The sequence below is a fragment of the Ambystoma mexicanum genome, chromosome 10, assembly GCF_040938575.1.
Source record: "Ambystoma mexicanum isolate Mex_15411 chromosome 10, UKY_AmexF1_1, whole genome shotgun sequence".
Taxonomy (NCBI): Eukaryota; Metazoa; Chordata; class Amphibia; order Caudata; family Ambystomatidae; genus Ambystoma; species Ambystoma mexicanum.
In genome coordinates this window covers 1,480,062,787-1,480,077,468 of record NC_090932.1, presented here as the reverse complement: position 1 = coordinate 1,480,077,468, position 14,682 = coordinate 1,480,062,787, and the positions used below count along the sequence as shown (strand labels likewise).

Sequence of the window (14,682 nt, the reverse complement as noted above, 5' to 3'; positions counted from 1 at the left end):
AGCAAGGCCAGAAAAACCAACATGCATGTCACGCAGTGCTGTTCTTCTGGACTACTTTGCTTCAAATATTTGTTTACTAAAGTATCTCGGTGCCCTTATCTCTTAGAGGCAATGACACTAGGTAAGCATCTACTGTGAAATGATATTTAGGATTTGTTTTAGCCGCAGTCAGCCCTACAGATACAGCGCATGTCAGCCTCTTTCACTCCCCCAAAATAGGCAAATACATTACTCCTAGCAAAAAAAATAGCAAACACGCCTGTCCCCCGCTTTCACTCACACAGCTCCACGGACAGGTTTGGACCAGTAGTAGATGTAGAAGCACATGAAGAAAATATTACTGCCTGTTCTGAAGCGGTTAACATGTACTGTTTGATGTGCATCAAACACTAGATACAAAGAAATAATTATAAAAACCACGGCTGTGCTACAGTTCCATGCGCACATAAAAACCCCATTGGGAATGGAACTTTTCTTTTATTCACCAAAATACTCCCACATCAATAAAAAGGTTTTAAAGTGTATTAGTTCAAGAAAACCTTTTACAATGTATGCACAGCAATACAAATACCACACACTAAATCAAAACACAAATCAATAAATAATCCAAAAGAAAGCTATAACATGGTTAAATAACACATCTAAAATGAATCATGGATAATTATTCAAGCTAGATCTCTGTAAAACATCCCTAAAAAAACATTTAACAAGGGACAATTTCCCCATACAAAATAATGTGCTCCCACAAATGTATTGGGGGGCAAAACTTTTCCAGGTCCTGCATCACCATGCGCAGGGCTACCAAGGCAAACAAAGTTGGGCATCCAAACAATACTTTTTCCCCAGACTTCTTCCAACCATAAAATGTTGAAATCCTTTAGTAATGGGCCGAAGAGCAGCGTCCACACATCCTTAAAAGCTTTGCATTGTAAATTCAGATGACTTGGCGTTTCCCCGTGACTAATCACAGAATCGGCATATACGCTTGTCCCACATTCCTTGGCTCCTAGCACCTTGTTAGTCTGATATAAATTTAGACGAAGTCTCATACATTTTGATCGCCAACGGGTATTGGGAATCTACATAAATAGTGCAGAAGTATTCGGTGCTTTAGTCTGACCAATCAATTGTGTACATTTTCATTTCCCTAGCTCATCATTAGCCTTTATCCAATCATTTCTATAATAGTGTGAAAGCCTGTGTGTGTACACATGCCAAGGTGCGTAAAGGAAGGCTTATGTGGTGTATCTTTGTGTAATCTTATACAGTAGGATTTCAAATCACACAGTAGGAACACTATACATCAGAAGACAACAGCTCTCCCTCTACCGGTGACAACAGGTTAAGTGGGCAGTCTCTATGGCATATGGACTGCATCGGACAACATAAATCTGGCCTTTTATTATATATAGGATATGTCCTTTAGCTTCATGGGATTTGCCACCATCAACTGCTCAGAAGGTCCAATATCCATCAAGACACCCAAACAATCCTCACGCCATTTATTAAGTACAGGATCTCAGAGCCCTTAAGGAGTGCCAAGTAGAGGTTCCCCGCTCCCCATGTTCAGTATTTTTGGGCTGGAGGGGTGGGGGAAGGATGCGCTTCCTCAACATTGGAGGTGGGGGACCGCAAAAAAACAAAAAAAGAAAAATGGGACCCTGCGGAATCAAGATTCCACGTGTGTAAGAGGTACGGATCTGATGCTGCAGGGGAAGCAGCAGCGAGCAAGCAGGTAAGTAGGGGGTGGGGGTGGTGTAAGGCACATTTTGGTTTGTTTGGCAGAAGTGCAAAGTGATTTGCGTGAAATTTACTAGGGTGAATTCCGCCACAAATCATTTCACTTCGGTCAAACAACCCAAATCCCTCAGCTGGCGTTGATACCCAATTGGTGTGTAATCAAAGAGGGTGAGATAATTGGCATACAGAATCCACTGGATCACCTCGGCACCTATTTTTGTGGGATAGGAGGCAGACAATTTCAAGGCCTCGCCAATGTCTGAAATAAAAAGATTGAAAAGAAGAGGGGCGAGTACACATCCTTGTTTCAAACCTCTATTTGTAGAGGTGCAGAAAGTAACCCCCGATTATTTAACCTAATCCGCACCCGGGTTTCTGAACAAAGAGCCATTATGTTGAGTAACACCATGGGGCAGCTTCATGTATACAGCTTAGACCACAGAAGGTTGCGATCTATACTAACCCCATAGAATAATCTATGAACGCAACATGAATCTGTTTATTTTTAGGCACTGCTTCAGCTTTGAATAGACCAAGAAGGAATCCATTCAAGGATGTGCCGGTGCCTTTTACAAAGCCTGACTGCCACGTATACGACCTCCCACTCCTCATAGCCCATTCATGCAACTCGTGCCTCAAAAGGGAGGCAAACAGTTTGCTAAGTATATCCAAAAGAGCAATGGGCCTAAAGGGGGAAGGTTTAGTTCCATCCCCCTTCTTAAAGATCAGGACATCAAAATCTTATCTAGAGCACCGCCGGCAGTGAGTCCTTGTGGTGGTGGTAGAGGAGTCTATGCGTGGAGTGGTAGCCTTCACCCCTGAGATTCCAGCGACTCTGGGGGTCTATTTATGTGATGATGGAAAGTTATGAGTGGATTCAGCATTGGCAGTCAGGTTGGCCACCTTAATAGTACCGATAAGAGTGTGGGAGGAAGTGGTTATTCAACTTTGCATGAAAGTGGTCAAGTGATAAGTGGCCTTTCTTTAAAGTGTTTATCAAAACACAGCCGTTTCAAGGATCACAAACAAGCAAAGTAACTAGTGGCCTCAAAACGTTTGCATAGCTCTCTATTAGAGGTTGGCATTTAAATGAAACAAGGCTGAAGAAATCCTTACTGAATTTGGCACAGAACGATCACTAAAGGATCAATGGGTGCTGTGAAAACTCAGCGTGTCCAGGTCAGTAAGCACTGGGCCCCTAAGATAGGCCAAGTAGCTGGGAATGTAGCCCAGTGGAATACTGCACCTGCTGCATATTACCTAAAAATCACAAATTCAACTTCCTGCTGGGTCAACTGGGCCCGTCAACCTTGCAAAGCTGATGAAATGACTGCCTAGGAGTGGGAGAATTGTAGCGTCGGTCATTAGGCATCGGAAAGCTTTATGGGTTAGCACCATGTTAAGCTATTTGTATATCCACCTCATGGATTCCCAAAGGACACCTTCCTGTAAAGTCTAGTCTATTAATGTTAAAGTCATGATTTTAAGGAAAATTAACGCAAAACAAATTTCTCACCAATCAAAATGCAGAACAAGTAAAAGAGTTTATGTATTTGGGGGTTCGAATTCCTGACACATTAGCATGGTTTCCACATTTACAGTAGCAAAAGTACAAATGATAGAGGTGGCAAAGGCCGTTTTAATGTTTGCAGGGCATATTTAGGCTACCGAGATAGCAAGACATGGATCACCGATATTCAATTCTACAAAAAGGCAGAAAGTCGGCACCAGTATTTCTGATCCATGAAGAAATGTGCTCTGAGTATTTGGGAAGACCCTATTTGATTGGCGACAATTGACCACTAAGTAAACAAATATTGTGAAACGACTCCCTGTGTAGAGGTACAGATATAATTAAAGGACTAAAGTGAAACAGCCATGTTTTTGAATTGCCAGGAGCTTGGGGATATTTAGCTACTGCTTGGAGCTTGTAAGAGCCTCGTTAGCTGGACAACAGTTACGAGGATCTACTTTTAACTACCCAAACCAACTCGTAGCTTACCAATGTGACATTAACTCTAGGTCTTTGGAAAAGTCTCAACAGAACCATTTATGCACATTTTAAAGAGACCTTTTAACCGTTATGGGTAAAATGCAAGGATGTATATAGTTTGCCTCGAACAACGGTTCTTGGCTAGAAAAGACCTTAACTTCTGTATTACCTGTAAAGGTTGTGAAATTGTTCAGTTAAAACCCACCCCTAATAATTGCATGAGCATCAATCTTATTTATTGCCAGCCAAGTGATAAGCCATTCTTCTAGGAGGAAATTGCAGATATTTTATAATCTCTGAATAAACTTAACAGCTCCAATATTGTGCTGGGGATTTTAACAGAGGGTTTGGAAACCCCCAGGAACCTGAAGCCATCTAGATTGAACAACTTTTCAAGAATAACGATTTCATTGTCTGTAGCAAGGAACCGACCCACAATATGGGCAAGGTGTTAAGGATTGGGTTGCCGCAAAGAACTTGGCGCTAAGCCCACTGGACATCAGATCTTGCATTTGGTCCGATCACTCTTTTGTGATGTTCAATTTCACACTTGCCATCTTCACAGCTTATGAAAAGAATGTCCTGAAGAAAGTTACCAGCAGAAATTATAATACGATTCACCACAGGGATTTGGAACATTGCCCTAATGGCCTTATGGACTCTACTTGCAACCCTCCGCACCGTTTGCTATTGAAATGGGAGAATGCGCAAACTAGTTTGTTGGATTGAGTGGCGCCCCTCAAGTCTAAGATTCTTAGAGAAAAGACGAATAGTCTGAGGTGGTATACTCCTGCTCTCAAGAAAAACGAAAAGAAGAGCCGAAAGAAAGACTAAGAGAAAGATCTGTCACAGGAAAACAAGGAAGGCCCTGGAAAAATTGTATCGTAAGGAGATCTTATTGGCTAAGATACATTGTTTTGACAATCAAATCTGAAAATGACAGAAAATCTGAGATTCCTGGGGACTTGGAGAAGCCTAAAGTGCAGATACACTAAATCTACTACACTAGCTGAATACTGAAGCAGTCCAGAAGGCCTTTGCAGAGAAGATTAAAGATTACAGCAGCTCATGCTCATATTATGAGCAACATTGCTCACGTAGCTCTGCCCTTGGTCACTGAGGAAACTCATCTCTAAAGAGCTAATGGCTGAAGTTGTTTTAAAAAAGGTGACGCGCTACATGCGCTGGCGAGGTGCTCCCATCCAAAATTATCTTGGAAAATAGTGTACTTTTTCTTCCTTTTCTTGTTCACTTCGCTAATGCTACTTTTAGGGTGAGTAAAGTACCAGGCCTATTAAAAAATGTGTCAGTTACTCCCATGATAAAGAAACCTGGGTTGGATCACAAAGTATACTCTAACTTTAGGCCTATCACCAATGTGCCTTTCTTGCTTAAAATAATTGATAAATTAGCTTTGATACAGCTACAGGAACATCTGGATAAATCCAAAGCCCTACATCTTAGGCAATCTAGCTTCAGGTCCTTCCACGGCACGGAAAGTGCCCGGTTGGATCTGCAAACAGAAAAGCTCAGAATTTAGTACAAAAGCACGTCAGAGGCTGCTGATGTTATATCTATCAGCAGCCTTAGGCCTTGAGCATCACAAAAAGCTCCTTAACAGGCTGACAAGTATAGGACCTTGCTCCAGACAGGCAACTACTTGGATCACATCCTTTCTCAACAGGATGGCTAAATTTATTTGGGGTGATGCTTACTCTAAGTCGAAGCTGTTGGAATGCGGTGTGCCTCAGGGCGCATGCCTTTCTCTGGCTTTATTTAATGTATATTGCCGCCTGCTGTGTGATCTGTTGGACAAATTAGGAGTGCGTTTTACCAACTATGCCGATGGCACGCAGCTCATCATTGAATTAAGTTGACATTACAAAAAAGATGCTGAGAGGATCTTGTTAATCTACGATTCAATTGAACATTGGATGGCGACAAACAGGATGTATCTTAATGCAGCCAAACAGTTAGATTTTTGGCTCATCTCAAGCATGCTCCAAGCTCGATGGACAGTACTCTGGCCTCAAAGACAATTACTTCATCAAAGCAGTTTCTAAGGTTAAGACACTCTAGGTTGTCTTTTAACACTTGAGTTTCAATGCAGACATTAATGTTATAAGCAAGCCTCAATATCATCTGAGATTACAGCGATTAGTATCTCTCGGAAGCAAATTGCACCATGCTGGTCCGAAGTCAGGTTATGCCTAGGATTGATTATTGTAGTGCACTGCCAGCTGGTGCTAGCAAGGGCTGTGGGGAAACAGCAGACTCCGCAAAATAATGCAGTGCGTATTGTAAAAAGTATACCTAGACATGAGCCCCTCTCTGCCCAGAGGAGAAATGTACACTGGCTTTCAGTGGAGGCTAGAATGTGTTTCAAAGTTAACACAATTGTACACAAATGTCTTTATGGACAAGCACCTTTGTACCTACAGGACTCCATTATCGTACAAGATCTTGCTAGAACTAGCCGGTCTAGTGATGCAATGTGTCTGGTCTGCCCACGGAGCAAGCGGGCCAGAGGAAATGGTAGATCATTTCCGGTACAGGGAGCTTTGGCCTGGAATAAGCTCCCCAAGGACCTGCGTGCTGACGGCAACTTATCGACCTTTAGAAAGCGATTGAAAACCGCCCTGTTAAAAGTAATTTTCTTAGTCCCTCGTCTGTTTTTTTCTCTTTCTTTGGCCTCTTGTAGCCCTTTTCCATTTTCCTTGCGCCCCGATCCCCACGGGTTCCAGCGCACTATAAATAAATACCCATCAAGAAAAAGAAAGTATATGTCTCAATCTATATTGGCAGGCAAACTAGGAGCAGCAAGTGGGGCACTCACACCAGGGTTTGCATGCTACCAGAAGCACAGATTTTTTTTTTTTTTTTTTTTTTTACACATCTGTAAAAGCGTCATGGATCCCATCTGAAGGATTTCCAAGACTGAACGTTCATACACAGGTACCAGGGGACATAATGTTATAAAGGTATCAAAAATATTTATCCAAATTGATACAAAGTCATAAGATTCCAAAATAATCATCAATTCATCTCGAAAATTTCACTTTAATGCAGGTAAAAGCACAACTATGATCCGCCAGCCTTGGACTTGGTGGACCATTCAATTCTGTCCACCAGGTCAAGGGAAATCGCCAACTTTTCAGCTCAGGCTACTCAATGGATCATTTCATTTCTGAGCGGCAGACAGGTGAGAGTGGCGAGTGAATCTGTAGAGGCAAAAACCAACTTCCTTGCTGTATGGGGTTCTGCAAGGAGCTTGCGTCTCCCTGTGCTTTTATAATATTTTCATGATCCCTTTCTTTTTTATGTTAAAACAAGAAGGGATTGCATTTGCCAACCACGCTGATGACAATTCCTATCTCAGGCTCACATTGTGATGATGAAATAAACAACAAAGTATACCAAAAGATTCATAATTGGATGGTGTCGAACGGCCTGGCACTAATAGTACCAAAAGAGCACTTAGGATTGTTAGCTCGGATACTAGACTTGCGAAACTAGAACCGATTAACAAGAATTTTAATATAGACAACTGCACCATTGAGGTGAAGAGTAAGGTGAAGCCCTTATGTATTATTTTGGATAAGAACCTGAACATGAAGGCTCAGGTGAATAGTCTAGTTTCCTCCTCTTCATACTTCATTAAGTTGTTCCGCCATCTTTGCCCTTGGATAGCTGATAAAAACTCAGACTCTAGCTAGAGCCATCATTGGCTCCATATTGGATTATTGTTGTAGTCTTTTAGTAGGCATTAACCAAACAGACTTTCACTGTCTCCAGGTCGTCCAGATAGGGGCCAGTGAGGGTCGTCAAAGGACTTCAACGTAGGGACCATGTTCCGGAGGCAAGACAAAGCCTACATTGGCTCCCCATACAGGCTAGGGTGCGTTTTAGGTTGTTACTTATAACACACAAATGTCTTCTGGGTCAGATGCCATCTTATTAATGGAAGCTAATTGAGATCTGACAGTACTAATCTCTTAAAAAGAACACAATGTGAACACCAACAAAGCGCGCAATGGAGCTTTCAGTATAGCAGCCCCATTAGCATGGAACGCCCTGACCCCGGCTCTCAAATGCTATATCTACAGAGGATTTTAAGAAGAAAGTGAATTTCTTTTCTGTTAGATCCATTTAAGTTGACCCCCGATGAGTACTATCAGACCAATTATGCTTTATGTTTTGCTGCATCATGTCTGCGCCCATATGCCTTCAGGTACAGAGAGCGCGATACAAATTTAAAAACAAACAAAAAATAAAAACACAATCTAGCCTAATACACAGATTCAAAAATATATCTACAAAATATTATATTTCCTTTAATAAATGCAATGATTCACAATTAATATCTTTACTTTTGTTCTGTCCTGCAAAGAATCTAACTTGTTGTCCAATATAGTAACATTTCCAAGACTCAAACTGGACCGACCGGTTTCGATGTGAAGGTGTTGTTTCACCAAGCCTTCATCAGGGGGTTAAAAAGACATTCTGTAGATAGGCAATATCTAGCTCTGAGTTAATTCAAGAGTCACGAGAATTGCAAGCCTGCAAAAAGGTCTCATGTAGAGACTGTACTCCAGCTGTACCCCTGCGGGAGGGTCACAGCTCACTGTTTTCTTAAAACGTGCCGCAAAAAAGCCAATTGAGTCTTTCATTCATTAATCAGTTGGTCTAGCAGACATGGCTGTTGTCATTTACCTTCAAGATAAGTGCAGCACAGGGGAAGCATATAGGAAACGTCCTCAACTCACCTTAAATTAATCTAGCGGTTCTAGATGGGCTGCTGCGGCATCAGAACCTGCCATGATCTAAGAATGAACTCTTCCCATAGATGCATGCAAATACGAACACAACCAGGAGATCAACATCAGCCATGTGCCCGCCACACAAAGCACAGATATTTTAGACCCAGTGTAATTTGAGGGTATATGCCCTGTTCCAGGAGCATGTATAATATGAACACCTGTCTATTTGCAAGGTACCTGTAATCACCTATTGTCCACCAAGTACGTGCGTGCATTAAACACACAGCACAAATCTAGCTAGGAAGCAGCCAGTTATGTATAAATGTAAATGAGAATTTCTTAAAACCACACAAAATGTGGGCTAGTCATTGGCGAGTGAGAATTCACACATGGCAAGTAAGAAATGGTGTGTGCGCATCTGGAGAAGAGGCCTTGTCTGGCTGATACCTTGCAATTGAAAATGTATACCCCCTGTGACAAAAGATCAAGGGGTTTGGGGCTCTACTAGGATGCCAGGAAGGCACGTGCAGATGTTTGTACCTTCGGGTTCCCGACACACCGGGAGGAACGCCTCATACAACAGGGCCTTCAGTTGCTTCCTGTTAAAAACATATGTGCATCTACTAAGATCGAGAGGGCTTCTGAGCTGTCACAGTATGGTGTTAAGTACACCCCAAAAGTGGCACATGCATTTCTCCACACCTGACTGGGCATTTATGCCGTCTAGTGGGTCAACATACAGAAGTAGCTGCATACTACCAAAAGAATGTCATGTCCTCACTGTTCTGGCAACATTCCAGGTCACGTTGATACATTCAGGGATAGCAGTCAATCTCACAATGGCAAATGGAATTAACTACATGTATACACGTTGCTGATGAAACCAAGTTAAGCCAAAAGGGTAACCAGAGAATTTGTGCCGCCATTGGGGGTACATTACTACTCTGGATAATTGTGTTCGTACTTCTACGGCTTTAAATTAAGGAACGAACACTTTTTAATTAGGCGTTTTACTGAGCGGAACGTGTTGCCCGCCAGCCATTTAAACGCAATAACTTCCAACAGGTGTTGACAGAGGTCTCCGACTCCAAAAGAAACATGGGCACCAATTAATTTAGGGGGTGATCGCACAAGTCTTAAATAGTGGTCCTTTCAGGACACATGCTCACCCCCCACCTGGCTGCGATGAAAGAAATCAGTACACTTTGAATACAAAACAAATATCATGTTATTAAATAGTGCACTGTGGAGGCTCTGAGCCAGCCAACAGCAAGCCTGTTGAAAACTGCATTCCGATCTGTTCAATTAATCCTGCAACGTGTTCTTTGTTCACTGGATTACATACCGTTCGTGCACGCCTTCTTGCACAACTTGTGCAGTGTGTTCACCTTTAATCCACTAATATACTGATCGCAAGTGCACTATCCAAAGTTGAAATGAATAATGTCACGTTGGAGTGCCACAGTGTTTAAGAAGAAAGCTCAGTGTGTGAAGCAACTTCTTGCAGAGATTCATATTCGCAGTACCAAACCCTTCCAAGGTCGACTCAATCTTTCTCTCTTGCAGGTTAATACAGTTTGTGACAGTAACACTTACTGTTTTACAAACCAACGTATGTGCTGCTAACACAACATCCATGTGATGCATATCTAGAGCTCTGTCCCTCCAAGCATGGGTTGTAGTAACTGGGCAGCAGGGCCCAGCATGGCAATATGCAAATTGGAGACAGTGGAATCAAAATGTCGAGGCTCATAATCCAGATGGGTAAAGAGTAAATAACGATACTGTGATCCTGGACAGATCATCTTCTCTCCCTCTCTGTAGTATTGTGCCACTTTTTCAAATGCTGATGTCTTTTATTAGCCTAGTGCCTACTCGATCTACTAATGCTGGACATTAGAATAGGGGCCTACACAGGAGAGGGCCGACCAAACGTCACAGGCCTCTGGTGAGTTTATTGTCAGGTCTGCTTACCTGACAAAAAACGTTTTGTCTTTTCTCACATTTCAATAACTGTCCATCAGATCATGAATACAAATAGGAAAACCTGAAAAAATGACTCTACAGCAGGTTAGCTTAAGATCAAGTTAAGTGACTGTACAGCAGGTTACCTTAAGTACAAGTTTATTTTAAGTATAAATGTGTGATGCAGTACTAAAGCCCAGATGAGATTTTTAGGCTCAAATCAATTCGAGTTCTGGATTTTGACGTTCTTCCAATTATGATGGAAAAAAAAACATTTAAAATCATGCTCCTTTTGCCAAAGAGATTTTAAAAAACGATATATAAATATTTTTTTTGTAATATATTGCCATGTTACTTTGTCATGTGTACTTTCCGATTCAGGTCTTCAAAACGGTATTATTCAGATTAAGGTCTATAGAACGATATTGTTTAATTTCTTGAAAGTCAAACATTCATAAATAACTGCACCTTGCTATACGACAACTGCAACCAACGTGCCCAGTGCTGAAATTACAGACTCAATTCAAATCCTCGATTCACTTGATATCATTGCGCCTACCCGGTCAAAGTTGCAGGCCCTGAAACATTTTAGTTCTTAGGGCAACTAACTGGCTATAGTGCCCTCTTCTAATCTCAGTATACGTTCAGTTACATGCGTTTTGAGGGTAACATTTATCCGTAGCCTTCATCTATGCTAAGATATGTACACCTCTCATTGCTTCTAATGCATCTCCTGTATCGGTTGCTAAAATGTGTCCTGCATATATGCTGTAACGCAAGTACCCTGACCGTGGACTGCTAATGCTACCCTTGAAATGGCACTAGTTCTTATTCTGAGTCTAGTATGCATGAATGGGTGTAGAGGACTTCAGTGGATCCCCATGCTTATTGTGATTAGTTGAGACCAGGGTTGCATATGAAGCTATGGGTTGTGACATGAATGAAGAGGAGATTTTTCTGTGCCAAGGGCCCAAAAAAAACCTTAAAATGGCACTGTCCCCCAGTCATCCTGGCTAAGAACGTTTCATTAGAACAGAAGATCTGGATGTTGTGCATGCATGTCTGGGGTAGAGTTAAATGCAGTACTGATTTACCCAGTTCAGGAAAATTACTTCAAAGATGGAAGTGGGGAGGGGCTAATGGGTTAATGCAGAGAACTCTAGTGTCACTCAGTGCGGGAAAACAAGACCAGTCAATATGGAAAATGTGATACATTTGTAGTTGAATTATTTTAAAAGTTTATTTTTAGTATTTATAATACGCAAACAATTTACACACAGCTCAGCTGACTCATTTGGAGGATGATACCCTCCTTTAAAATCATACTAGCAAAAAGTACTCGTACTCCGCTCAGGCTCTGTAGACAGAGAGGATAACACACTCATCAATTGTTGAAAATCAATGATCCTGTAGGTCGCTGTTCTGAGACGTCGCTTGATGTGCTTTGCACCCTGAAGGGAACTGCACTGAGAATGGGTGCATGTGGCTGGCTCGCATACCCTGGAACAGATGTGGAGGGGAAGAGAGTTGGCGTGCTGCAGCATACTGGGACTTAATGTGCACTCTCGCCACCTGTCACCTCACCCTCGCATTGTGCAAATAAGAAATGGTGCGTCGTAGGGCCTTGAAACATAGTTTTCAAGGTATGGGGTCTTTGATTGATGTGCCTCATGTGAAGATGCTTAAACTGAGCTCTGTCTGGTGCTTCCGCGACCACATTGATGTTTCGCCGATTTCAGCCAACTGTCTAATGTGTGAAAGGGCTGAAATCCAGACAAAGAGGTGGGGTATTCAATCGACACGTAGCCAGTAATGTCCAGAGGGTCCCAACAGGTAACTATGCAAAATGTGGTGCATATTGGTGGAACAGTGTGGAATTGTATAAGGAACCAAGTAACAGATTTTCTGCTTTGTATATAAAAGAGTTACCTCTCAAAAGTAAAATGCCCACATGCACTAACATGCCCCCCCCCCCAATGCTGAATCTATTGGCAATAAAGAGATAGTTGTATATATCTGATATATCTGCCCTCTTCCTCATAAGAGAGTCAACACTTTAGCAATTGGAAGGCAGCCCCAATGGCTTTAATGAAAGTGCACAAGCGTGAAGCATAAGATGGTTTTTCAAATGTCATCTTTTGGACCAAACGTATAAACTCCCACACCTGTGTAAAGACATCTGTTGCCATGTGTTTCTGCATAAGCTGCTCCACCATGGAAGGCACCCCTAAACCTACATCATTTGGAGTGCGCTGGTTATCCAATGACGGAGGGTGCTGAAAAATAAAAGCGGTATCTGGGCAATAAAAAGGTGCCCAATATAGGGACAGGGGCTTCATATGGCTGCAGCACACTATCCATTACATAGTTTATTCCAGGTAGAATTCTCCTGCACTGGAACTCGAATTAAAATCCCGGGGAATGCTATAATAGGCAGGCAAAGCATTGGGTGAGGGGACATTATATGGAAGGTTACACGCACCTGCTGGACACATCCAACCTGGGGCCACTATGGCTGTGTGAGGCAGGACACGCAAGGTCACCACAAGCTAAATGGAAGGTTCACTGCATCTGCTAACTCCCAATAAGGAATAGCATGATCTAGAGATAGTGGCGGCTCAATCTCGCGGACACACCGGCACCAGCAAGAATCTCCGAGCCAGACACTCCGGGGACCCTACCTGCAACTGTTGAAACTCGCACTCCAGATCCCCCCACTCCGCCCGGCATCTTTCCAGGGACATGGCGGGGACTGCAGCAGCAAGGCATCCAATGCCTCATCCACCCGCCCTCCGCAACAGCTGCTCCAGTGTGCAGTCCGCGTCACCATCGCTCGCGCGCTCAGGGTGTCAATGACATGGAAGAAAGACTAAACGCGCCGCCTCATAACCCCGCTGGGGAGCAGACGTGGAGCAAGGCGGCCACATTAAGGCAGATTAAGGCATCCGTTATCAGCAGCAGCATTCGCCTGGCAACACATCTTATCACCAAATAAATAACTAGCAACAACAGGCACATAGGACGGGCAGCTGTAAATTGTTTGCATAGTATAAATACTAAAAATACACTTTTAAAATAATACAACTACACATGTATCACATTTTCCCGTGCTTATGCAAGTTAATAAACGTTAAGAAAACAAACACATTATTTTGTTATTTCAATTTCAGCCCTACCCCTCATGGGCATTTCTACTGTAACATTGAAATGGCCCTTTCCAATGATAGTCCTTCTTTCGTTTCACAATAATCATTCACAGCCAGGGCACTACAGATACAACAAAGCCCTTGTCGGTGTAGGCCATCTTGGTATTATATTTAGGCGTTGTACCCTTAATAAATACTAGTGATTCTATTATTTACTTCCCTCATACTAGTTAAATTTTTTAAATTGACCTTTTGTTTTATTTTTAAAAAAAAATCGATTATATATCATAAAGACACCATTTTGCGATGGCTGTATGTTTGTGAAGCCGGGCCGGCTAAAGTGAAGCTTAGCGTGCTAGTTTATTTCTCTTTGTACTGCACAATGGAACGCTTGCACTAATCAGCAGTCGCCCGGGTACTTGCACCGTGAGTGCTCACGTGTGGTGTGGATTGCTCCTGTTTTATTTCACCGCAGCTAAATGATAAAACCAATAATGATTAATCTTTTCATAGTTCATTTTTTCATGTGAATTTGTGAATAAAATTCGGGACCTTAGTTAAAATTATGAAAATATGAATTAATGGACATTTCCAGCGAGTTGTAAACGTATTACCACTTCAGTGGCAACGAAATATGGGCCAGAATTCCATTCTTTTTCTAGCTTAGTAAGTTTCATTGAGCCTTTGTTTTTGTAAAGAAGTAGTTAAAAAAACACCATCACAAGACAATAGTAGGCTGGCCTTAGCTCTAACAGGTCCCCTGGCGAAACAAAATGTATCACGGCCCAGTGAAGGCAAGGCCGGCGCCAGCACAGGGGCTCTTCACTTAAATAGGGTGATACCAGCGCCTGACTTGTGCTTACACCTCTTGCTTTGCGGATGTTGCAGGAAATAGGCATACATGCATGTGGTGGCCCGCCACGGGTCACCCGGGCGGGCCACGCCATGTGTCAAGATTAACCGACTCCACACGGATGCTGCGGACGCACAGCTAACAACTGGCAGACAGGAGACACTGTACTTTGTCCGGATCACCGGGCAGGACACCTTGGCTGGGGGACACCCCAACGGTGGCAGC

General features: G+C 42.6%; 1 protein-coding gene across 1 annotated transcript in view; it reads right to left on the bottom strand.

Moving 5' to 3' along the window:
- The window catches only part of TMEM120B (transmembrane protein 120B), a 267,192-nt gene extending 253,770 nt beyond the window's left edge, over positions 1–13,422 (bottom strand). The window contains exon 1 of the mRNA XM_069619587.1: positions 13,140–13,422. Coding sequence (XP_069475688.1) covers positions 13,140–13,202 — 63 coding nt within the window. The 5' untranslated portion in view covers positions 13,203–13,422. The remainder of the gene's footprint in view (positions 1–13,139) is intronic.
- Between the last annotated feature and the right edge of the window lie 1,260 nt (positions 13,423–14,682).